Here is a 24,972-nt window from a genome sequence, read left to right on the forward strand (position 1 = left end):
CAGCTCCCTCAGCCTCTCCTCACAGCCCAAGGGCTCCAGCCCACCTTGGAGGCCCTTCCCTCACCCTGCTCCAGCTGCCAGACATCTTTCCTGCCCTGGGGAACCCAAACCAGGCCCCAGTGACCTGGATAATCCATGTCCTTGATGTCCTGGTCACACAGCCCTGGCCCCTTGTTCCCATGTCAGGCTCTGGGGTTGATTTAGTGGAACATCCTTGGGGGAGGCTGTGGCTCCAGGTGGAACTGGGGGGATACCAGGGGACAGGGGACCCTGCTGGGCATGAACAGCATTGGACTTGTCTGGGGAAACTGTGAGGGGGGCTGGGGCAGAGTGACCAACCCAGTGACCTCACACAGCCCTGCTGTGATATCACAAAGCCCCCTGTGATGTCACAGCTTACTCTGTGATGTCATTGTCTTCTCTATGATGTCAGACCGCTGCGCTGTGATGTCACAGCTGTCACTGTGATGTCACAGAGATAGTCAATGATGTCATAGCTGCTCAATGAACCTCACACAGCCCACTCTGTGATGTCATAGCCCACTCTGTGACCTCATGTGGCCAGATGATAAACTGCCCATACCCAGGTGAGCTGACACAATGCTTGTTCTCCAAAACCACTGGCTTCTGGAAACCACACAGTGCCCCTTGTGTAAGAAGGGGAGCTGGAAGTTCAGCAGCCTCAGTGTCCTGCCAACTCAGCCAGGCTGACTGGAACATTGGGGTGCACGACCACCAGGGATCCCCAGAGAGACCCCCAGGACAGAAGAACACATGGGTAAAGGGGAATGGAAATGTTGTGAATTTGGGGAAATGATTATCATATGTGTGTTTAGTCCAGTACAAATCTATGAACAAGTTTGCAAAATACGGAATATAAACAGAAACTTTCCTGTACTCAGCATGCACGGCTTTGTGAGGAGCTGTCCCCGTGAGCATCCAGCTGAATAAAGAATGCTGCTTTCTAATGCTACATTGGTGTTTAGGAGTTTTTTATTTACTGAATTTTTGGTGACATTCCCACTCCCAAGGAAAGCTCTGTCTCCTGCAGTTCACAAACAGAGAAGGGTTGGGGGATGTGGTGGTCAGAGGCTGCCTGGGGTACCATGACCATAAAATAATCAAGTTTTCAACTTCTGTGAAAGAAGAAGAGGCATCAACCAAACTTCTTCTCTGGACATAGGGAGGGCAGACTTTGGCCTGTTCAGAATTCAGATTTGGAGAGTACTAAGTCAGGTACTGATTTTTTTTAAGGGAAGCAGACCTTAAAAACAAAGGGGGTCCAGGAAGGATTGACATAGTTCAAGAAAGAAATCTCAGTGGAGAAGGAGCAGGCAGTCCCTGTGAGACGGCAAGGAAAATGTCTGGCCTTGCTGCACATAAAGCTTTTGCAGGAACTCAGGGGAAAAAAGAGGGTGCATCACCTGTGGACAAAGGGGTAGGTAACTCAGGAAGTGCTTGAGGACATTGTTAGGACATGCAAAAAGAAAATTAGAGTAGGGAAAGCTCAAATAAAAATTAACCTGCCCGCCTGTGAGAAGGATAAAAAAAAATTATTTTATCAATACATTAATGGCAATAGGAGGGACAAGGAGAACCTCCATTCCTTATGTGGGGGGACATGGTTACCAAAGATGAGGAAAAGGCTGAGCTATTTAACCCCTTCCTCGCCTCAGTATTCAACACTATCACAGGTTGTCCTCAGGACAAGTGTTCTCCTGAGCTGGTAGATGGGGACAGGGAGCAGAACAGACCCCCTGTAATCCAGGAGGAAGCAGCTGAGGACTTGCTGAGCCACTCAGATGCTCACAGGTGTCTCTGGAATCAGATGGGATCCATCCTAGGGGGATGAGAGAGCTGCTGGATAAGCCCCTCAGTCTCATCTCCCTCATTTATCATCAGTCCTGGTTTACTAGCGAGGTTGCAGAGGACTGGAGGTGCCAATGTGAGCCCATCCCCAAGAAGGGCTGGAAGGAGGATCTGGGGAACTCCAGGCCTGTCAGCCTGACCTTGGTGCCCAGCAAGGTGATGGAACAGATCAGCTTGAGTGCCATCCCAGGGCACCTACAGGATGGCTGAGGGATCAGAGCCAGCCACTGTGGATTTCAATACCTGCATTGATGATCTGGAGGAGGGCATTGAGTGCACCATCAGCAAATGTGCAGATGACACCAAGCTGGGTGTGAGTGTGGATCTGCTGGAGGGTAGGAGGGCTCTGCAGAGGGACCTGGACAGGCTGGATCCAGGGCCCAATCCAACAAGGTGAGGTTTAACAACACCAAGTGCCAGGTCCTGCACTTTGGCCACAACAACCCCTGCAGTGCTCCAGGCTGGGGACAGAGTGGCTGAACAGCGGCCAGGCAGAAAGGGACCTGGGGGCACTGATGGACAGCAGGCTGGACATGAGCCAGCAGCGTGCCCAGGTGACCAAGAAGGCCAATGGCACCTGGCCTGGATCAGGAATGGTGCGGCCAGCAGGAACGGGGCAGTGATTCTTCCCCTGTGCTCAGAACTGGTGAGGCAGCACCTCGAATGTTGTGTCCAATTCTGGACCTCGAAATTTAGAAAGGACATGGAGGGGCTGGAGTGTGTCCACCAGAAAGCTGATGAGGGGTCTGGAACACAAGTCCTGTGAGGATCAGCTGAGGGAGCTGGGGATGTTTATCCTGGGGTAGAGGAGGGAGACCTCATCATTCTCTACAACTCCCTGACAGGAGGGGGCAGCCAGGTGGGGGTTGGGCTTCTTTCCCAGGGAACAGTGAGAGGACAAGAGGACACAGCCTTAGGCCACACCAGGGGAGTTTTAGGCTGGACATAAGGAAATATTCTTCACAAAAAGGGTTATTTGGCATTTGAATGGGCTGTCCAGGGAGGTGGTGGAGTCACCATCCCTGGAAATGTTTAAGGAAAGACTGGATGTGGCACTGAGTGCCATGGTCTGCATGACAAGGTGGTGTTGGGTCATAATTTGGATTTGATGATCTCAAAGGTCTTTTTCCAGCCTGGGTGGTTCTGTGATTCTGTGATGATTGTGATACTGCAGGACCCTGGGAAGCAAGGTCCCATTGTGACACCGTGGGGCTAAATAGAACCAAGGTCCATTGATGACTCTGGGTCATCGTGGAAACACAGAGGCCACAGTGACACAGTGGGCCTTGTTAAACCAAGGGGCCATTGTTACACTGCAGGGACTCATGGATCTAAGGGAACAATTTTGACACCTAGGTACCTCCTGTAACTAAGGGGCCCACTGTGACACTGAAGGGCCTCATGTACTTACATGTTTCAATTATGTCGAGACAGAAACGACTGGCGCCATCACCAGTCTCTTATTAAAAACTTTTTGTGCCTTCTCTCAGTGGACTTCTCTCAGGCAACTCCACACAGCACTGACTCCTTTTCTCACAGGCTGCTCAAGACAGCACTGACTCCTTCCCTCCTTCTCTCTGCAAATTTCCTTCTTCCTTCTCCATGACTGGCTAACCCCAACCTGTCCCTTTCCCGGCTGTCTGACCATGTCTGACCCTCACAGAGCATCTTACCTTGTTTGTCCCTTGCACAACTGCACGTCCCTTTCCTCCTCACAGCACAGCCAGCAGACTCCAACTCCAACCAACTCTCGACCCGCTATCCCACTCTTTTATAACACCCATCCTCATTGGACACTCAGCAGAGCAAACTGACTGACCACTCAACTGTCCGTACCCCAGCTGACCACACCCACTGACCACACCCACTGATCACACCAACTTAACACCCCCTCATTGACCACATCCACTGACCACCCCAATGAACACATCCACTGATTGCACCCACTGACCACACCCACTGACCATGCGCCACTGACCACCCACACTAACCACACCAACTGGCCCCTCCACTCACCCACCCACTGACCACACCCAGTGACCACCTGACTGACCACACCCCCCTTGACCAAAACTGCTGTCCATACCCCAGTGACCACTAAACTGACCACACCCACTCACCACACCCACTCACCACACCTCTGTGACCTTCCAACTGACCGTACTCATTGCCCACACTCACAGCTCACACACCACTAACCAGCTCCACTGACCACACCCACTGACCACACACCACTTACGACAGCCACTGACCAAAACTCACCGACAACACAATGACCCCACCAACTGATCACCACCCCTACAGACCACAACCACTGACCACCCAACTCACCACCCCCCACAGACCTCCCAAGTGACCACAGCCACTGATCACATCCCACTGCCCACACCCAAGTGACCACACCCACTGAACACACCCACTGACCGCACCTCACTGTCCATACACCAATGCCCACACTCCACTGACCACACCCACTGATTACCAACTGACCACATTGCCACTGATCAAAACAACTGACCACAAACTGCTGACCAGTCCCCCTAATGGAACCAAGGGTCCATTGTTGTACAGCAGGGCCTCATGGAATCAAGGGGCCATTGTGAAACTGTGCAAGGAGCATAATGGAGTAAAGGACACCACTGATACTGAAACGCACAGGACAGAAAGTTTTGAACTACAGTTATGAATATTTGAAGGACAGGTATTTTTATTATGGCATGGTGGTCACTTGGGCAATGCTTCCTCCGTTTGAGTGCACTGAGCATTGAATGATTAGTGTTTTTATCAGACTCACTGATTATGTGATTTGTTAACTATCCCCACTTCCTTTGACTATATTTGACATAGTTGCAACCCTTATCACAAGTCCTAATATGGTTCTTTGTGGTTTGTCTTAAACATCCAGTGTCCTTTTAGCAGGCTGTTCTTCAACTTCCACTTTTGAGTAAGGGCAATATTATTGTTTTGCATAACTTCTGCTTTGTCAGCCTTGTAGAGCTGATCTAGCATCATGCTTGCATTTTGTGTGACTTCTATTTGCTGGAGTTACATTCTTTTTCCATTCTCCAAGGCTGTGCTGTTCTGTTCTACTGTCCTTGATAAGAGTGAATGTTGTTCTGTTTTCCTGTCCTTGTCACAGTGCTCGCCCCACATGAGCTGTGTCTGCAACCCTCTCCAACCCATGGGCTTGGGGTGGGCAAGAGTTCCTGGTGGAACAGGGATGGGACAGCTGGGCTGGACTGACCCACGGGATGTTCCATTCCATGTCACACCATGGTCAGCAATAAACTGAGAGAAGCAGAGGGGCAAAGGGGCATAGAGGACTGATTAATTTATTTTTATCTTTTTAAAAACATTTTTCTTTCAGAACAGCACAGACACATACAAAATCTCTTCCAGTCACTACGTGGTTAAATATTTTCCACTGCTAGGAGATTTCCTGTGGATTTGCTTTTCTTCTCTTTGTGGCCTTTGGTAGTTGTGATCAGCTTCTGGGAGTATTTTTGTTCTTGCAGGTGGGTCTTGCTTTGTTTTTTTTCCTTATGTTTGGGGTTTTTTGTTGGTTTTGATTTTTTTCCATATTGAAAAGCCTTTCATCTGATGCATTAGTTTTTTCTTCCTTTTCTCTCTTGTGGCTTGGTTGGGATCTGATGGCAAGACAAATTTATCCTGGTCAGTCATCTTGACTAATTATGTTCTGCAGTCACCATTAACTAGATGAGTTTAGTCACAGACTCCCTGCAACTTGGCAGCATCCACAAAGGAACTGAAAGTGCATTTAATGCCATTGTAGAGATCATAGAAATGTTCCCCAGTGGTGCTCAAGGGCTGGTCACTGGGGGATGGCACCAGGGAGTGGCTGCCAAGAGGTCTCTGTGCATGGATGACATTTGACCCTGATTGTTCAGCCAAATTCCCACCCACCCCATGTTCCACTCCTGGAGCCCAGCTCTCTCCAGTCTGGCTCTGAGGAGAGCACAGCAGAGCATGTCCCAGGCCTGGCTAAAGTCTGGGCACACAACATCCCCTTGTTTTCCCTCCCACGACGGTTCTGCAATTCCTGCCTTGTGCTGCCAGTGCCTGGAATGGCTGCAGGAGGATTTGCCACCTGCCCTTCCCTGCTGAGCCTGAGCAGTGTGTGACTCTCCCAGTGCCCCTCCCTGCCCTGTTTGCAGACTGGTTCCATGTCTGCACTTCCCAAGTGCCCAGGACCCTCTGGAATATCTCTGGCCTTTCCAAGGGCTTTGAGAGAGGTCTCACAGTGACACTGCCAAGCCTTGTCAACATCCCTGACACCAAAGGCCTTTTCCACATCCCTCAGTTCCAGGTCAGTGCCCAGAACACAGCACAGCCATATCCAGGTCCTGAGGTGGTTCAGAAGGGAGACAGTTCTGATTTCTCCCCACAGATCCAGCACTCCAATGGTCTCTCTGTGCAGATCATGGCTGCCCTGAGCAGTATTTTTCCTAGAACCTCCCTGCCTGAGATGTTTCTCTCTATGCAGTCCTACCCACAGCCCAGTAATGAATTCAGGTGGTTTCCCAGAGTGAAGTGGCCTCAAGGCACTGTTTGTGCCCCTAGAACTCTTCCAGCCCCAAGTGCTGATGATGGTGTTGGTGCTCACTCAGATTCATCTCCCCCCCACACACACAATGCACTGCTGAAATCTCAGCAGAGAGCAAACACAGACTGCTGGCCTGGTCACTTGGTGTCCCTCCATGCAGGGACAAACACCCTCCTGCAGCTGGGGGAGAGGCCAGTGCTGGCCATGGTGGATGCAGGGGCTGGTGTGGGACAATTGCCCTGGGGCACCTTGGCAGGCAGTGCCCAGAACAGAGACACAGCCCAGGGCAGGCTCTGCTGCTCCCTCAGGTCCATGCCAGGAGCTCTGGCTGTGCCAGGACACTGCTGTGTGCCCCCTGCACACTGCCCCTCTGCCCCAGGCACTGGGCTTTGCTTTGCCAGGCCATTCCTGGAGCACACTGCTCACAGCAGCTCTGGAGGAGAGCAAAGCCTTCCTGCCCTGCCCTCAGGAGATCCCTTTGCTGATGGAGCTGCTGTGCTGGAGCCCAGCTGTGTCCCAGCAGTGCCCATGGCCTGTCCCTGCCTGTGGTCACAGCACGGACACGCAGCAGGACAGTGACCAAGCTGCCAGAGCACTGCGGCCCTGCAGCCACAGAAAGGCTGGGAAGGGGAGGGTGGAGTTGGGAAGAGCAGATGTGGGAAGAGCCAGGGCCATTGTCCCTGGCTGTGCTGCTGTGCTGGGAGTCTCTTCCCTCCACATCTGCTCACAGGCACTGCCCTGCAGAGACAGAGAATGGATGAGGAAGGGTCCTGGACACACAGGACAGGGCAGGTCCTTGTTTTTATTTAAATGTACAGAGAATAGACCTCATTAATATTTTTGTCTTTCACAAAAAAGGTAGATATTAATGTAGGAATGCTAAGACTATGTTGTGGTTTCTAATAGAATATATTTTTTAAACACAATACGGATACAGAAAAAGAAGACGACACAGTACCAATGAAAAAAAGGACAAACAGGAGAAAAAATCTGAGATTTTAAAGAGTTAGATTCTGAAGGCTCTGCAGCAGAAAAGAATGTTTATTTCTCCTAAAGATACTGTCATCATTTTCCTCAGGGCAGCCTTGAGCTCCTGGTTCCTCAGGCTGTAGATGAGGGGGTTCAGGGATGGAGGCACCACTGAATACAGAAGTGACAGTGACAGATCCAGAGATGGGGTAGAGATGGAGGGGGGCTTTACATAAGCAAATGTGGCAGTGCTGATAAACAGAGTGACCACAGTCAGGTGAGGGAGGCAGGTGGAAAAGGCTTTGTGTCGTCCCTGCTCAGAGGGGATCCTCAGCACAACCCTGAAGATCTGCACATAGGAGAAAACCATGAACACAAAGGAAAAAAAGAACAGAAAAACACTAACAGCAAGAAGTCCAAGTTCCCTGAGATAAGATTTGTAGCAGGAGAGCTTGATGATCTGGGGGATTTCACAGAAGAACCCCCCCAGGGCATTGCCCTGGCACAGGGACAGGGAAAATGTATTGGCTGTGTGCAGTAGAGCATGGAGAAAGCCACTGGCCCAGGCAGCTGCTGCCATGTGGGCACAAGCTCTGCTGCCCAGGAGGGTCCCGTAGTGCAGGGGTTTGCAGATGGACACGTAGCGGTCGTAGCACATGACCGTGAGAAAGGCAAATTCTGATGCAATGAAAAAGGCAAAGAAAAACACCTGTGCAGCACATCCTTTATAGGAGATGTTCCTGGTGTCCCAGAGGGAATTGTGCATGGCTTTAGGGACAGTGGTGCAGATGGAGCCCAGGTCAGTGAGGGCCAGGTTGAGCAGGAAGAAGAACATGGGGGTGTGCAGGTGGTGGCCGCAGGCTACGGCGCTGATGATGAGGCCGTTGCCCAGGAGGGCAGCCAGGGAGATGGCCAGGAAGAGGCAGAAGTGCAGGAGCTGCAGCTGCCGCGTGTCTGCCAGTGCCAGCAGGAGGAAGTGGCTGATGGAGCTGCTGTTGGACATTTGTTGTCTCTGGCCATAGGGATCTGTTCATGGATAAAGGACAGTGACAAGTCAGCAGAGGCTGCTTTGAGCCAAACCTGGGCCATTCCCTGTAGACTGTCCTGCTGTGACTCACCCACCCTTGTTTCTGGGAAACCTTCACCCAGGTCCCTGACTGATCTCCAGCTGTGCTTTCTGAGTGTGCCAGGAGTAGCCAGGCCTGTGTGAGGGGGTTCTTGAGGAGCCATCCCTGCCCTGCAGCCCTGGGCTTGTGGCTTTGTGGCAGAGGGACAAGGCAGGATATTCAGGATTTGTCGGTGGAAGCATTCCTTATGCAGAAAGGCTTGTTACCATCTGCACTCCCAGGTCTACAGGACATGGAAAGCAGGGTAGAGATGCAAGGAATTATCTTCCTACTGACACATAGTTTCTGGTTCTCTGCAGTCGGAAATCACCAAAATTTCTGTTGCACTCAGATTTTGCCACTGAGAGATGTGAGAGGCAAAGGATTTCCTGAGGCTTAGGGCATAGGGCAACATGAGGGGCTTCATGGGCTTGTTCCCAACTGCTCTGGCTTTGCACCTTTGGCTGGAATCAGAGCACAATCACACTCCTGTGTCACCCTGGGATAAACCAGACCCTGTCCAGAGCAGAGGGATCCCTGAATGTCTCACCCTCTCTAAAGCTCTCTGAGCAAGGTCTCAGCACCCCCTTCTCCCAAGGACACTCAGGGCTCCCTTGGCAAACCCAACAGCATTTCCTCAGCTGTGGCATCTCTGCACTTCCCTGTGAGACATTCAGGGAATTCCGACAGACTCTGGCACAGATTTGCACCCAGAAGGGCAGCTCAGAGCTGGAAAGGGCACAGCAAGGAGACCCCTGGGTGTGCCCATGATGGGATCTCAGGGAGGGGGCTCAGCTCATTCCCCTCTCCCACGGACTGCTTTGCCCACACCCCCACAGGTCCCAGGGAAGCTTGGACACCCCATTCCCATGGACACCCCTGCCTGGCAGGAATCCCAAGGGCAGTGCCTGACTCAGCTGCTGCAAACCCCAGAGCCTCCCTGAGAGCACCAGATAACAATGACAACATCAGAGGAGTGCAGAAACAAGAGAAGATGTTGTGGTGCTGTGCCTGGGAGGGCAGGGCAGAGACAGCCGGGCACTCAGGGCAGTGTTCCCGTACCCAGCTGTGCACGGCACCTCCCACACACCAACAGTGCCCTCCTGCCCCCAGCACTGCTCTGTTCAGCCCCCTCTCCTTCCCCGAGAATCTCCCTGGGCCTGGACATTCCCTCCTGAGAGCTGCCCTGTCCCTGCCAGGCTCACAGAGCCCAGCCCACCCTCTGTGCACTCACCCAGCCCTACAGAAACCTGCCTGACTGCAGGGCCCTGCCTGGGGCAGGGTCTGTCTGCAGGTGGGCAAGGGCAGCTCAGGAGAGCCCTGCTGGCCCTGCCAAGGTGATGCTGCTGCTGCCCAGGGCTGAGGAGTGGCTGAAGGCCCTTTGGGAGGCTCCCAGCAGAGAGACTGACCAGCCAAAGTTACAGATCTGGAGTCTATGTAAATGTTCAAACATTACTTTGATGATCCTGTGTGTCCCTTTCAACTCAGAATGTTCTGTGATTCTGGGATACAGTTCCTGTTCTGCTTCTCTCATCCCCCTGTGGTCTATAATCAAAAGAGAAAAAAACCTTTTAAACAGTGTTAGAACAATAAAGTAAAAACCAGACCTTTATTGGAAGCTTCCAGGTGTCCCAGTGGGGATGGGGCACACCCGGCCCCAGATTCCAGCAATTTATTAAGGTTGATTAATTAGGATATTTAACAGGAACATCCAATAAGAGATTTGGTTTTCCCTGTTACACACTCCTGGGTAAAAACAGTGGAGTAGGTCCAAGGGTTTCTTTGTCCCAAATTTTTTATGATTGCTCACATATTGGTTAAAAAAAAATGTTATTCTTGTAGGTTCTCCCCTTGATAATAAGACTATACAGTATTTCAGGAATGTATTTAGAAGGCCAGCTTATTGTTCTAAAATCTAAAAGCAAGGTTAGGGAATGTCCTAGAGTTAATTAAGGATTATGGTTATATAGGCATATAATAGTAGTTTAATAGAGTTACTTAAGAGTTTAATAGAGTCAATTAAGGATTATAATTTTATAACTATATAATAGTAGTTTACAGAGCTATTAATATATAAAAATCATTAAAAAGTAAAAAAAAAAAAATTGTCATTACCCCAACTTTCCCATACTTCTCCAAGGAGGAAATTGAAAACACTCTCATGAAATCATCTGATCTTTACAGTAATCCCAGGCTTACCTTCTTCTGGGAAGCGTTCTCCAGAGCTGTGCCCAGCCTGGTCTGGAGCTGGGAGCAGCCCTGCCCCACCCAGCATCTCTCAGCAGCAGCCCCTGCCCTGCTCAGGGTCAGTCTTTGCCCCCACAGCTTCTCCCCAGTGCTGTGAGCAGCTCCCAGGGCTGGCTGAGAGCTGTCCCTGGCAGGCAGCAGAGTCCCTGCCCCAGCACAGCGCCCTGGGCTGCAGGACCCTGCTCTGCAGGACAGCCCTGGGCACCCCTGGCTGCAGCCCCGGCTGCTCAGCCCTGCAGCAGAGCCTGGAACAGGGAGCTGCCTTGGGCTGTGCCTCGGGTGCTGCAGCAGGGAAACCCTGCCCTGCCCTGGGGCCACATCCCCTGCACTGCAGCAGCTCTGAGAGTCCTCCTGGAAGGTCCTAAAAGCTGTGGGATGTGCCAGCTTCAGGAGACTCCCTGCAGGAACTGCAGCTTATCGTCCCACAGCCACACAGTGACGGTTTCAAACACTGAGGATTTCTGCTCCAGTGAGTACTCAGTGAGCTCTGCTCTGTGCTCCCAGCCCAGGCTGAGTTTAACCCCTCTGTGCCTCTGTGCTGTGCCCAGGGTGGCTGCAGGCAGTGCCCCAGCCCTGCTGGGCTGTGCACAGGAGCTGCTCCTGGGCAGAGCTGTCTCTCTGCTGCGCTGTCCTTGCCAGGAGCTGCCTCTGTGCCAGGAGCCCAGCCCAGCTCAGCAGCACAGACACAGCACAAGGACTTTAATGACCCTCTTGGGGTTTGTGCTGAGGCCCTGGACATCAGTCCCTGAGAGGGAGCTGAAGAAACCTCTCAAGAGCTTCATCAGAATCAAACTCCAAAGTTTCTTAAAGTTTTAATGGATCCCACTGAGGAACACAACTGAGAAAGTGTCCCCAGGTTCCAGTTAGAGCAGGAAATTGGAGGCAGAGATGACAGGTGGGGACAAAGAGAAGCCAAGTCTTGGTGCCCTGGGGCACAGCAGGGTCTGTGCCACCAAGGGCTCTGAGGAGACACCTTGTCCTGAGGCACTGGGGCCTCCTGGCACAGCCCCAGCAGGGCTGGGCACTGTCACCCCTTGTCCTGCCCTCAGCATCCGCCCACATCCCAGTGGCCTCAGGGATGTGCTGGGACCAGTCCCTGGGGAGCCTTGGTCAGGAATGGCCCTGGGGGCTCCTTCATGCTCCCAGGGACTGCAGGTTTTTCCAAGGACTTTGGGTTTTGCTTTTGCCTTGGAGTCTCTGAGAGCTTTGTGCAATCATGGCCTCCAATTATCTGCTTTAATTGGTCTCTTGAGAGCATTTGTCAGTAACAACACTCAGTGGAGTTCATTAATACTTCAAGATACTTATTTTTTTTTATGCTACTTTCCTTTTTCTCTTCTTCTCTGAGTCTCTGAGAAGTTTTTGGGCAATCATGGCTTCCACTTCTCCAAGGAGTCCATGAGGAGCCTGTGTTGGGGATGGACCTCAGTGGGACCCATTAATGCTTTGAGACCCTTTGGGTTTTTCTTCTGACTTGGACTCTTGGAAAGGTTTGTGCAATCTCCTCTCAGGCCCTGAGGTTCAAGGGCTCAGCACCAAATGCACCACGGGGCTCATTGGGATCAAGCAAGTCCTGACAAACCATGGCTCTGCCTTGATTTCCCTCTGGCTCTGGTGCAGCTCATGGGAAGTTTTCCTACTACAGTTATGGAGAAATATTTCAAAGAGCTTCTAAGAAATACACATTTCTCTTTTAAAGGGTGTCTTTTTTACTGTTTCTCTTTAGAGCCGAGGTCATTCCAGCATTCTGTGATAGATATTGATCCAGGATCTCTCCTCAGGAGGTCTGGCCTGGCCAGAGAAGCTGTGCCCTTAGGTCTGACCCAGTGTGGACAACCTTGCTCCACATTCCCGAACTCCATCCTGTCTGTCCTCACTTCATCTGGGACATGCTTGGCTTGGAGAACTGGCTGCACATAGCCAAAACCGATTTTGTTTTCCTTTTTAAATTTTTTGAAGCAGTCTAAAAATCCTAATTTTCCAATTGAAAATTGACACCTTCCCTTAGTGTGTGCCAAGCCCAAGCTGCCACCAAAAATATTTCTCTTCCCAAGGTAGAACCCTGCAAGAACATTTTTAGATCTTTGGACTCTCTTGGTTCCCTGAGGCCTTGCAGTGTCACCATGCACTCTTGGTTCTGTGAGGTTCTGTAGTGTCACAATGGATGTTTGGTTTCATGTACCCACAGTGTCACAGTGGTCTCCTTTTCCCTGTGTCACCCAGCAGCAAACCCCACTGCCAGGGCCCTGTGCCTGGGAAGAAGGAGGAGGGGGGACGTTTGGAGTGATGGTTTTTGTCTTCCCAGGGCACAGACGTGGGGTGGGGCCCTTCTGTCCTGGAGATGGCTGAACACCAGCCTGCCCATGGAAGGGGGAAGAGACAACAAACTCTGTCCATGGAACCACAACAGCAGAGAGGTCAGGCTGAGGGTTGGGCTTAAAAGACTGTCACCAGCAGAGGAAACATCAATCTGAGAGGAAAGATGTGTGCTCATGTCTTTACAAATCATTAGGTGGGTGAAGGGATGGGTGTTAAGGCTTTTGAAATGCGTCATAAGGTTTCTACAGACTTTGGGTAACAGGTTTGTTACTGGGCCTGGACATCTTGGCTCCTGACACAGACAAGGGTCTGCACAAGGCTGAACTTCTGAACTGGAGGTAGGATGGGTTGTGAAAAGATAAAGAACAACGTCCTGCCTGGTTTCAATGGATGGCCCATTAGCAGAACATCTCCTATGGAGATAAGCATCACCGCCCCCACTCTCAACAGATGGTAATAGAATAGACCTTTTATCACACTCTGTATTGTAACTCAAGACATTATTCACCCCTTATTCTATTACCATCTGCATAATGACACTTTACACACTGTTTTCACTTAAGATTAGGTTTTTTTGTGGTACACAATGGGTTTCTCTATTTTTCTGCATTACCCACCAAGTGTAACTAGGTTTTTGAGCAAAGCCAATCCCACAGATGGGTTTGTTTTTGCTCGTGGTGGGACTAATCTAAACAGTCTTACCTAAAATACCTTTCATGTGTACTATAGGGACTTTATTTCTATTTACTGAGTGTAAGGGTTCAGACTGGGCAGGACTAGTGGGGCCCGTTGTGACACTCTGGATCCTCCAAGACTCAAGGGGCCGTTTTGGCACAATGAGGCCTCATCAAATGAAGAGGCCATAGTGACACCATGGGGCCTCACAGAACCAAGGGTCCATTGTGACTCCATGGGCCCAACAGTACCAATGGGCAATTATGGCACCAAGGGGCCTCAGAGAAACAAGGTGCTATTGTGACACCATGGAGCTTCATCGAACCCAGGGGCCACTGTGACTCCATGGAGCCTCACAGAACCAAGGGGCTGTTGTGATACCATGCAGCCCCATAGAAACAAGGGTCCATTGTGACTCCATGGGACTAATGGAACCAAGGGGCCATTGGGACACCATGGGGCATCACAGAACCAATGGGCCACAGTGGCATCTTTGGACCTCAGGGAAACACGGAGCCATTGCTACACCATGGGGACTCATAGAATTAAGTGGTCATTGTGACACCATGTGTCCTAACAAAAACAAGGGGCCTCTAGGACACCATGGGGCCAAACGGAACCAAGGGGCCATTGTGACAGCATAGGGCCTAACAGAACCAAGGGTCCATTGTGACACAATGGGGCCTGAAAAAACCTAAGGCATGTTGTGACTCCATGGGGCCTTATGGAACCAAGGGACCATTGTGGCACCATGGGGCATCATGGGAACCAAGGGCCACCGTGACATCATGGGCCTTCATAGAACCAAACAGCAATTATGACTCCACAGAGCCTCACTGAACAAAGGGGCCATTGTGACGCCATGGAGCCTCAGGGGACCAAGGGTCTTTTGTGACACCACTGTGGACAACGGAATCAGGGCCCATTGTGACACCATGTGTCCTCAGGGCGCCAAGGGGCCATTGTGATACCACTGGTCCTTAGGGCATCTAGGATTGATGGTGACACCATGGGGCCTCAGGGAACCAAAGGGCCACTGTGGAAACAAGGCTCCTATAGGAACCAAGGGGGCATTGTGACACAATGGGGTCTGAGAGAACCAAGGTGCCATTGTGACACCATGGGACCTAAAAGAACCAAGTGTCCATTGCGACACCATACGGCCTAACAGAACCAGGTGACAAATTTGACAGCATGGGACCTCACAGAAGCAATGGGTCACTGTGACACCAGGGGGTTCATAGAACCAAGGGGCCATTGTCAATCCTTGCGTTCTCATGGAAACAAGGTACCAGTGTGACACAATGGGGTGTAATGGAGCCAAGGAGCTATTCTAACACCATGGATCCTAACTGCACCAAGGGTTGATTGTGACACTATGGTGCCTAATTTAATCAAGCGGCCATTGTGACACCATGGGTCCTGAGCACACCAAGGGTCCATTTTGACACCATGTCACCAAATAGAAGCAAGGGGCTGTTCTGACACCATGGGGCCTCATAAAACCAAGGGTCCATTGTGACAACATGGTGCCCAATGGAATCAAAGGGCCATTGTGACACCATGAGTCCTAACAGAACCAAGAGGCCATTGTGACACCATAGATCCTCATGGAACCACAGGGTCATTGTGACACTATCATGCCCAATGGGATCAAGTGTCAGTTGTGAAACCATGGGGCCTAAGAGAATTAAGAGGCCCTTGTGACACTATAGGGCCTCAACAAACCAGGGTCCATTATGACACTATGGTGCCACATGGAATCAAAGATCTATCGTGACACCATGGGGAGTCACAGAACTGAGGGTCCTTTGTGACACCATGGTGCCTAACAGAACCAAGGGTCCTTTGTGACACCATGCGGTCTAACAGATCCAACGGGCCATTGTGACAACATGGCACCCCACAGAACCAAGGGGCAACTGTGGCAGCATTTGTCCTTATTGAACCTTATTTGGGTTCATGGGGACACCATGGCATCTAAGTGAACCAGGGTTCCATTGTGACACCATGCTGCCTTATGAATTGAGGGGATGATTGTAGCACCATGTGGACTAACAGAACCAAGAGGCCATCGTGAATACCATGGGGCCCTAAGGAACCAATGTGCCACTGTGACACCATGAGCCCAAATGGAACAAAGGGGCCATTGTGATGTGATGGGACTCAGAGCAGCACGGGACCACTGTGAAACCATGGAGCCCAAGAGAACCAAGGGGTCCTTGTGACACCATGGGTCCTCAGTGCACCAAGGGGACAATTGTGACACCAGGGGGACACATGGAACCAAGGCTCCACTGTGACACCATGGGGCCTACAGGCACTAACGAACCTTTGTGACACCATAGGTCCTAACAGAACCAAGGGGACATTCTGAAACCATTGAGCCTTATGAAATAAAGAGGAAATAGTAACACCATGGGACCCATCATACCCAAGGGACCATTGAGACGTGATGGGGAAGAAAAGAACTAAAGGACCACAGTGACACCACAGGACCTCAGAGCACCAATGGGGCATGGTGACAACATGGGGACATGTGGAACTCTGGGGACATTTTGATACCATGGAGCCTCAGGGCACAGAGGGTACATTGTGACACTGTGGTTCCTAATGGAACCAAGAGGACATTGTGAAACCATGGGGCCTAGCAGAACCAAGGGGCCATTGTGACACCCTGGGGCCTCATGGAACCAAGGGGCCATTGTAATACTACGGGGCCTCAGGGAACCAAAGGGGCCCTTTTCACATCATTAAGTCTCTTAGAACCAAGGGTTCATTGTGAAAACATGGGGCCTCATAAAATCAAGGGGCCATTGTGTCAACATGGAAAGAAGCGGACATTGTGAAACCATGAGCCCCAACTGAGCTAAGGGTCCATTGTGAAACCATGGAGCCTAACAAAACCAAGGGTCCATTGTTAAACAATGTGGCCTAACAGAACCTAGGGCCCATTGAGACAACATGGGAACTCTGAGAACAAAGGGTTCATTGTGGCACCACAGGGCCCCATAGAACCAAGGGGCCATTGTGAAACCATGAGGCATCATTGCTCCATAACGTCCATGTGTACACCATGCAGCCTACTGGATCCAAGAGGCCATTGTGACACCAGGGGGCCTCTTGGAACCAAGGGGCCTTTATGACACCATGAGTCCTCAAGGCAACACCAGGCCATTGTGACACCATGGGTCCTAACAGAACCAAAGGGCCATTGTGACACCAGGGTGCCTCATGGAAACAAGAGGCCATTGTGATACCATGGAACCCATAGAACCAAGGGGTCATTGTGATATTGTGGACTCTAACACCACTAAAGGACCATTGTGGCAACATGGGGCCCAACGGAACAAATGGGACACTGTGACACCATGGGTCCTAAGAGAAGCAAGAGGCCATTGTGACACCTTGCGGCCTGAGGGCACCAAGGGTCCACTGTGACACAATGGGGCCTAACAGAACCAAATGTCAATTATTGCACCTTGGGGACTAAGAGAAACCAGGCTTCATTGTGACACTATGGGGCCTATCAGAAACAAGGACCTATTGTGGCATCATAGGATCTCATGGAACCAAGGGTCCATTGTGACGCCATGGGGCTTCCTAAAACCTAGGGGCCATTGTGACACCATGGGACCTAATAGAAACACGGGACCATTGTGACACCATTGGACCAAACACAAAAAAGGGGCTGTTGTGTCACCTAAGGGTCTTGTGGACCCAAGGGTCCATTTTGACACAATGGGGCTTCCTGTCATAAATGGACCATTGTAGCACCAGGAGGCCTAAAGGAACAAAGGGGTCGTGGTGACACCATGGGGCCAAACACAACCATGGGTCCATTGTGACACTATGGTATCTCACAGAACCAAGGGCCCATTGTGACATCATGGGGCCTAATCAATAAAAAGGGCTGTTGTTGTATCAATATGCATTATGGACCAAGAGTCCATTTTGACACCATGGGGCCTCATGGAACCAAGGGACAATTGTGACATAATGGGGGCCTAACAGAACCAGGTGGCCGTTGTGACACCATGGGGCTTCATGGTCGATTTTAAATCCTGTTGCCAGAAAGAACTTAGGAAATATTGTGATGCCACGAAATCTAAAAGAATCAACGGGCCTTTGGGGAACCATGGGTCCTGACAGAACCGAGGCACCATTGTGACACCATGGGGGCTAACACAACCATGTGGTCATTGTGACACCATTGGGCCTGATAGAAGGAAGATATCATGTGACACCATTGGACCTCAAGGCACACATAAGCCATTGGTGACACCATGAGACCTAACAGAATCAGCCTCTGATGTGAGGAAGAGCCTGCTGTTCCCCTAGTCCCTGGCATCTCCAACCTGGGCAGACACTGCTGCCACTACCTTGTTCTCATTCAACAGGGAAAGCGACAAGCTCTCTGGGTCACTGTCCTGCTCTCCTGCAGCCTCTCTTTCTGGCAGCTCTTCCTTCTCCTGCTTTTCTTCTGGCTCCTTTTGAGAAGTGTCCCAGGCCTGCCAGACATCAGAGACAATGTTCTGCTCTGCCAGCTGCTCAGGGGACAGGAGCTCAGACCACTCTCCTGCCTCTACTGTGGAGCCTTTGCTTGAGATGGAAACACTGGGCTGCTCCTGACAGCCTGCATCCACCTCTTGGAGGACACTTGACTGCTCCTGGGTGTATGTGGACCTGTCTTGCATGAGGCAGTTGCTGAATCCTGCAAGAAGGCCTCTGCAGATGCTGCCACCATGCCCTTCGTGCCCCTCGACCAGCTGCTCTATCTGGGAGGACCACAGACACTTCCATGCTGGCAGAGTCCCAGTCCGGAGCGGCGCGCTGCATGTGGGTTGCGAGGATGGCAGGTACTGGTCCTGCCTTACCACTGAGCTGTACCGGAGCCCTTTGGTTGTGCTCTCCAGGGAAGGGGTTCCCTGGGCTGTGCCCGCAGAGTGCTCCATGGGGAAGGTGGCACCAGCTCTCGCTGGCCCCTGGCCATGGAGCCCACAGCAGGTGCTGTGCCTCTGGGAGAGGATCCAGAGGCTTCTGCTGCTGCTGCTGCTGCTGGCAGAGAGGGGAGCTTGACACTGCCAGAGGCTGCTCCCACAGCACGTGCTGTGTCCCTGGGAAAGGATCCACAGGCTTGTGCTGCTACTGGCAGAGTGGGCAGCTTGACACTGTCAGAGGATGCTCTTGATGTTTGACATCCGAGCTGGCGTGGAGGTGTCAGTGCCAACACTGGGCCGTGAAAAGCCGGCAAGTCTGACACTGACAAACTCCGTGGCTGTGTGACAGTGCCGTGGGGCAGGGAGTGCCCGCCATCCTGGCTGCCCCTCCGTGTGTGGGATCTGGTGGGGCTCCGTGAGCGGATGGCTCTGGGCCACAGAGTCGGCCTGTCCCCAGGGAGGGGCGTGATGGTCGTCCAGGTGACCTGTGGTGCACCTGTGGATGCCTGGGGGTCACCTGTGGGAAGCAGGAGGAGGTGTGGCATGGAGGTGGCTGCATCAGCACGGTGTCCCTCATGTGCTGGACCTGGCCCCGAGGCAGGTGCTGGCCAGGGGCAGCCAGGCAGGGCTGGGTTGCCAGCTGTGCTGGCTGCCTCTGGGCTGTTGCTGTCCCTGGGCCACGGCAGCGCCAGGCCCTCCATGGATTAAAGCTTGGTGCCAGGCCTGGCTGTCTCTGCCCCAGGGCTTCCCCCAGCTCCCACTGCAGCCTGTACCTCCATCCCTGTCCCTCACCTGTCGCTGCTGGTCCAGCAGTGGCTGCCCCTCACGGGGCTGGTGACATTGTGGGAGTGCTCTGATGAACGCTGACCACAATCACCCAGGGGAGCTGCTGCCTCCTGAGAAGCTGCTGCCTCCTCAGAGAGCTGCTCTCCTGGGAGAGAGCACTGCAGGGATTGGCAGCCCCCACTGTCACCATGCGGACCTGCATCACAGTGTCCTCTGGGCACGATGTCACTGTGGGTCACAAAGGCCCGGTGGGCATGGCTGCCCCTTGTCCCACAGGCCTGGCGATTACCATGCAGCCACTGCTAGGCACAAAGGAGGCCTTTTTTAGGCCTTTGTGCCTGGAATTTACCGATGCTTGTTCCTCTCCCAAGGACCTGCAGCTCTCTCTTGTCCCACCTAGTGTTCCTCCCCTAAACATCCCCAAAGAGCCCCTGTGCCGTACCAAAGCACTTTTCCCACTCAGCCCACCACATGTCCCATTTCCTTAGTCCCATCCTCAGGTAGAAAATTCCTCCAGCCCCACAAAAGGACCTCTGGGGTCAGGGCAGATTCCTGAGCCTTCTGGTGTGGGCAGAGCTTGGGATTGTCAGAGGGACACGGGGTCTGTCACTGATCCATGTGGTGGGGTTAGGGGGACAGAGCTGTCCCCAAGGCTTTCCTTGCACCAGGGGCCTCTCTGGACACCCAGTGTCCCTGTGAGAGCAGTGATGGCTCTGGGAGGTTTTGGGATATTCTAGTCTGAATGGCTCTGGCAATGGCATGGATCTCAGGAGCCAAGTCCTGCCCCAGGTGTTCCCAGGGCTCCAAATCCCTTCTCCTGCTGCAGGTCTCTGCAAAGAGAGGGGTGGGGACAAATCCCTCTCATGTCCCAGTGGACAACGGTGTCATGATTTGGGCTCTGCCTTTCAGGACTGCAACTGGTGGTGACACCTGGGTCCTGTCCCCCTCCAGCAGCATGAGGAGATGATCATCTCTGGATAATCCCCCTTATCCCCTGGGAACCCTTGGAATTTCCCTGCAATAATCAATAAACCCCTTCAGCATAACAACTCTGTAGGCATGTGTGCTTGTTCTCATGTCCATGTGTGTGTTCCCATGTCTGTGTTCTGTGTGCATGTGTATTACTGTATCCCTGTGTGTTCCATGTCACTGTGCATTCCCATGTCCACATGGGTTCCCATATCCATGTTCCGTGTCCCTGTGTGTTCTGTGCCCCTTGTTCACCCCTGTGAATCTCCGCTCCCTCCCCCAGCATGACCAGAGTCACTCCAGAAGCTTCTAGGGGTGTCTCTCCCTTACCCCCCACCCCCACCGTGTGCCCTGGAACACTTAGGGGATATCTTGAGGGCACCCAGGCAGGACTCCTGGGTGCTGGGCAGGCTCCACTGCTGTTGTGACTGAGGAGCAGCAGTTGCCCATTGCAAACACTGTCACCACCACCATCATGACCATCACCACCCTGCCCTCCATGATGCCCCCATGTCCTCCCCCATGGTGACCCACCCTCCTCCCCCACCTTCTGTCCCCTGTCCATGTCCCACTTTGTGTCCCACCCTCATGGTGACCCCCAGATGTCCCTGATGCACCCCCCAGCCTCTTGGAGAACCAATTCCTGGCCCACATGTCCTCCTGTGTCCTCATGGTGTCCCTCATCCCCCTGTCCTTCCCAAGGTGACCCCTTGATGCCCCAAATGTCCCTCCCAACCACTCAGAAAGCCAGATGCTGCCCTGGCTAAACATCTGGTTGATGGGCTCCATCCATCCTCTGTTCCCACCATGTCCCCCCATGTCCATTCCCATGATGACCTCCCAGTCTCTTCCCCCATGGTGATCCCCCAATGTCCCAATATCCCCCAAAGCCTGTCAGAGATCCAATTGCTGGCCTGGATCCCAGCCTGAGTGAACATCTGGTTGATGGGATCAATCTGCCTCTCCATGTCCCTGCTCTTCATTATTCTCTCCATCGATGACCCTCCTGCCGGAGGGGAGCAGGGGGACACAGGAGGGCATGGTGGCCACCAGGACAGCTGGTGGCCATGGGGTTGGTGGGGTCATGGGGATGGTCATAGGGCTTGGTGACCACCAGCACATGGCCATGGGGCTGGTGGTCATCAGCATGACAATCATGGGGATATTGATGGCCTTAGGGGGGCTGGTAGCCATCAATATTATGGTCATAGGGCTTGGTGGCCACAGACATGGTGGCCATGGAGAGATGGTCACAGGCCTTCAGGGTTGTCATTATGGGGCTGGTAGGCATTGAGATGGGGTCTGGTGGCCACAGGGAGTTGCTGGCTGCAGGGATTGGGGGGGGTGTGGCTGATGGTGGAGACAGGAATGCAACATTGATGGGTTTTTTTGATGACATTGTTTATTGATGTTCACCCTCTTTCATTGGGGCTTGGAACTTCCTGTGCTTACAGATTCAATTGGTCAAAGATCTTGTGTTTGGTGTCTGTTCTGGCCAAATTGTTTGTGCAGCTCCAGCCCAACTACAGCTGTCACAGGGGCGGTAGCCATGGAGGGGTTGGTTGCCATCAAAGTTGGTAGCTCTGAAGTTGGTGGCCATAAGGCTGATGGCCACAGGGTCTGGTGGCCATGAGTGGGAAGTCTGTGGCCATGGACATTGGGATGGTGGCCATGAAGATGGTGACCCTCAGGGTGGTGGCCATTTGGTTTGGTGGTCATGGGAGTTGGGTTGGTGGCCAAGGAGGGTTGATGCGCCCCAGGGGTTCCCCCCTTTGTCCCCCAGTGCCCCCTGAAGATGCCCAAGCTCATGCCACTGTTGCTGACACCTTGGCTGATGGTGCTCAAGATCTTGTTCCCCATGGTCCTCCTTGGAACAACCCTCCAGTTCATTGCATGGAACAACCTGGAGGGGGACGGTGGGGCAGGACGTGTCCCCATGTCCCCATAGCCCCCTGTTTCCCCCATCCCCAATCCCCCCATTCCCATGGGCCCATGTCCCACCTGAACCCTGCCCTCTGCTCATGGGTCACCTCCATGGTCACCTTCATGGTCCACGGTCACCTCCAGCTCCTCCCTGTCCCCTCTCTCTCACTTCCTCTGTCCCTTTGACAATCTCCAGCTGGTCTTGACTGTCTCCATATCCCCACCACCACGTCCTGTTCACCTTGAACATCTCCATAGCCCCCCTCATGTCCCCATGTCCCCACCACCTCTCCACATTACACTGCCCCTCTCTGTGTCCCCAATTCCATCTTCTATCCCCTCTACCTCCTCCCTGTCCCCTCCACATGTGCCACCACCATGGCCTGGTCACCTCCACGATCTCCAGGTGTCCTTGACCCTGTCTCCTCCCTCCCTGTTCCCACCATCTCCTGGTCACCTCAACCATCTGATTCCTCTTCCCACCACCATCTTCAGGTGACATTGACCATCTTTGTGCCATCTCCACTATCTGCCGTCACCTTGACCATGTCCTCCTGGCTACCATTCCCATCCCTATGATCTCACCACCATGTCCATGTCCTCTCCATGTCCCCTACTCCACGTTTGGGTCCTATCTTGTCTCTGCCCCCACTTTCATCTCCATGTCCCCTCTGCTGTCCCCTCCACCATGGCTTGGCCACCTCAATCTCCTCCCTGTCCACCCCCCTGCACACTGTGTCCCTCTGTTCCCCTCTCTCCCCATCTCCCATCTTCTGCCCTCAGCTCAACTTTGTCCCACCCCTTGGCTCCAGCCCCACTCACAGGAACACCCCTGGCACTGTTACCACAACATCCCTGGCACTGTCACCGCCATGTCCCCTGGCACTGTAACCACTGCACCCCTGGCCCTGTCACCACCACACCCCTGGCGATGTCACTGCCATATCCCTGGCACTGTCACCATAACGTTCCTGGAACTGTCATCGCTGCACCCCTGGCACTGTCACCACCACACCCCTGGCACTGTCACCTCCTGTCACCCCCATGTGTCTGTCAGCCCCGTGCCACTGTAACCCCCAAAACGTGACACTGATGGGGTGCGGCAGGGTCTGAATTAGGGGGGGTAGGTTGAGGGAATCACCTGATGCCATCTGGTGTCACCCCAAGTGCCCCCCCTGTCCATGGGGCACCCAACAAGTGTCCCAAACACCCCCACCCCACTCATTTACTATCAATAAAGGGAACTTCTCCTCCCCTATCCCAAACTGCCTGGGGTTTTTTTTGGGGGGTGGGGACCCCCAGGGCAGCCAATCATGGCCCAGGGTCATGAATTGGGAGGACGTGGACCACGCTGCTGACACAGCCCAGCTTTCCCAGGGAAAGGCTGAGCTGTTTCCTCCCTGTAAGGGTTCTGCTGTTCTCTTGGTACCATCAGACCTTTCCCAAGAGCCCTTCCAGCTTTCTGGGCACAGCCACACAAGCTCCTGGTGCCCATTTCTCACTGGAGGCACCTTCCCCAAGTACCCTCTGCTTTGCTGGCATCCCCAGCACAGGCCAGGGCACCTCAGAGCCCCTGAGGATGCGGGTGGAGCACCCATGAAGCACAAACGCCTGAAATTAAGTGGGGCTCACTGAGAGGGGAAAGCTTCCCAGGGGTGCAGGGTGGATCCAAGAGCTCCCAGGATCAGTGGGATGTGAGCACAGCTTGTCCCTGGAGCAAGAACAATCTCCAGTTCTGCCCCTGGGACTCAGACAGCAGCTACCTGGGAGCGGTTGACACCCCGTGCTGCACATTCCCAGCTCCCCACATTGGGTGACACCCAGTGCTGAGTATTCCCAGCTCCCCGCAGGAGTGGTGACACCCTGTGGTGTGCATTCCCAACTCCTTGACACCTGGCTGATGCTGCATGCTGTGGACTCCCAACTGCCCAGGAAGCTGAGAACAAGGTTTATAGGGAAGCCCCTTCCGTTGGCTCACGGGGTGCAGGAGGGATGCCCGGGCTTTCCAAATGCCTGGAAATGCCCAGGAGCCTGGGAGAAGCCAGATCCGAGCCCAGCCCCAGACAGCATCAGGCCTTGTGCCCGGATCACGAATCCCAGCTGGAATGTCCTGGCTTTCACGAGAGACCTGCGAGAAGCACAAAATATCCCAGGGTCAGGGCCAGGCTGCGCAGAGGTGCCAGGTCCCCCCTGCGCACTCCCACCCGGAGCTGCACCAGCCCAGCTGCACACTCAGAACCTGCACAGCCCTGCCGGCAATCAGGGCTTCAGGGACACCCTGAGTCACCGTGGCCACGGGCACCTGGCCACCGCCTGCGGAACCACGGAATGGGGCCAGCTGAGAGCCCTGTCAGGGCACAAACCCCACGGCCCAGCCCAGAACCGCACCTGCCCCACGGGACAACGGGGCAGATCCCAGCCCGGGCCCCGCGCTCCCCGAACCGGCTCCGAGCCCGGCACGGGGACTCGATGCCACCAAGGGCAAAACCTCCGCTGCCGGAGGGACGGATGGCGAGCTCGCCCGGCCTCAGAGTAATTCTAGAGCTAAAGCGGTGAGAGACATCAGCTCCGCTCAGATAATACATGCCAGCGCTCATCCCGGGCC

The 24,972-nt window shown here is 53.2% G+C and overlaps 1 protein-coding gene and 1 non-coding gene across 3 annotated transcripts; both read right to left on the reverse strand.

Moving 5' to 3' along the window:
* Nucleotides 1–7,412: 7,412 nt before the first annotated feature.
* LOC117011597 (olfactory receptor 14J1-like) lies at nt 7,413–10,914 on the reverse strand. 2 transcript variants are annotated; one of them, XM_033087013.1, is made up of 2 exons: nt 10,708–10,914; nt 7,413–10,053 (listed from the first exon to the last, which is right to left on the reverse strand). In XM_033087013.1, exon 2 carries the CDS (start codon nt 8,403–8,405, stop codon nt 7,440–7,442), a length of 966 nt encoding a protein of 321 aa, XP_032942904.1. In that variant the 5' UTR covers nt 8,406–10,053; nt 10,708–10,914; the 3' UTR covers nt 7,413–7,439. The 2 variants fall into 2 exon arrangements, with proteins under 2 accessions (XP_032942904.1, XP_032942905.1); XM_033087014.1 differs by having other exon boundaries at nt 7,413–8,972; nt 9,965–10,914.
* A 13,974-nt stretch (nt 10,915–24,888) lies between these two features.
* Nucleotides 24,889–24,972, reverse strand: LOC117011599. The gene has a single exon (XR_004421030.1). It is a non-coding gene; the product is annotated as a small nucleolar RNA SNORD45 (small nucleolar RNA).

Source organism: Catharus ustulatus, unplaced genomic scaffold, assembly GCF_009819885.2.
Source record: "Catharus ustulatus isolate bCatUst1 unplaced genomic scaffold, bCatUst1.pri.v2 scaffold_98_arrow_ctg1, whole genome shotgun sequence".
NCBI classification, from domain to species: Eukaryota; Metazoa; Chordata; class Aves; order Passeriformes; family Turdidae; genus Catharus; species Catharus ustulatus.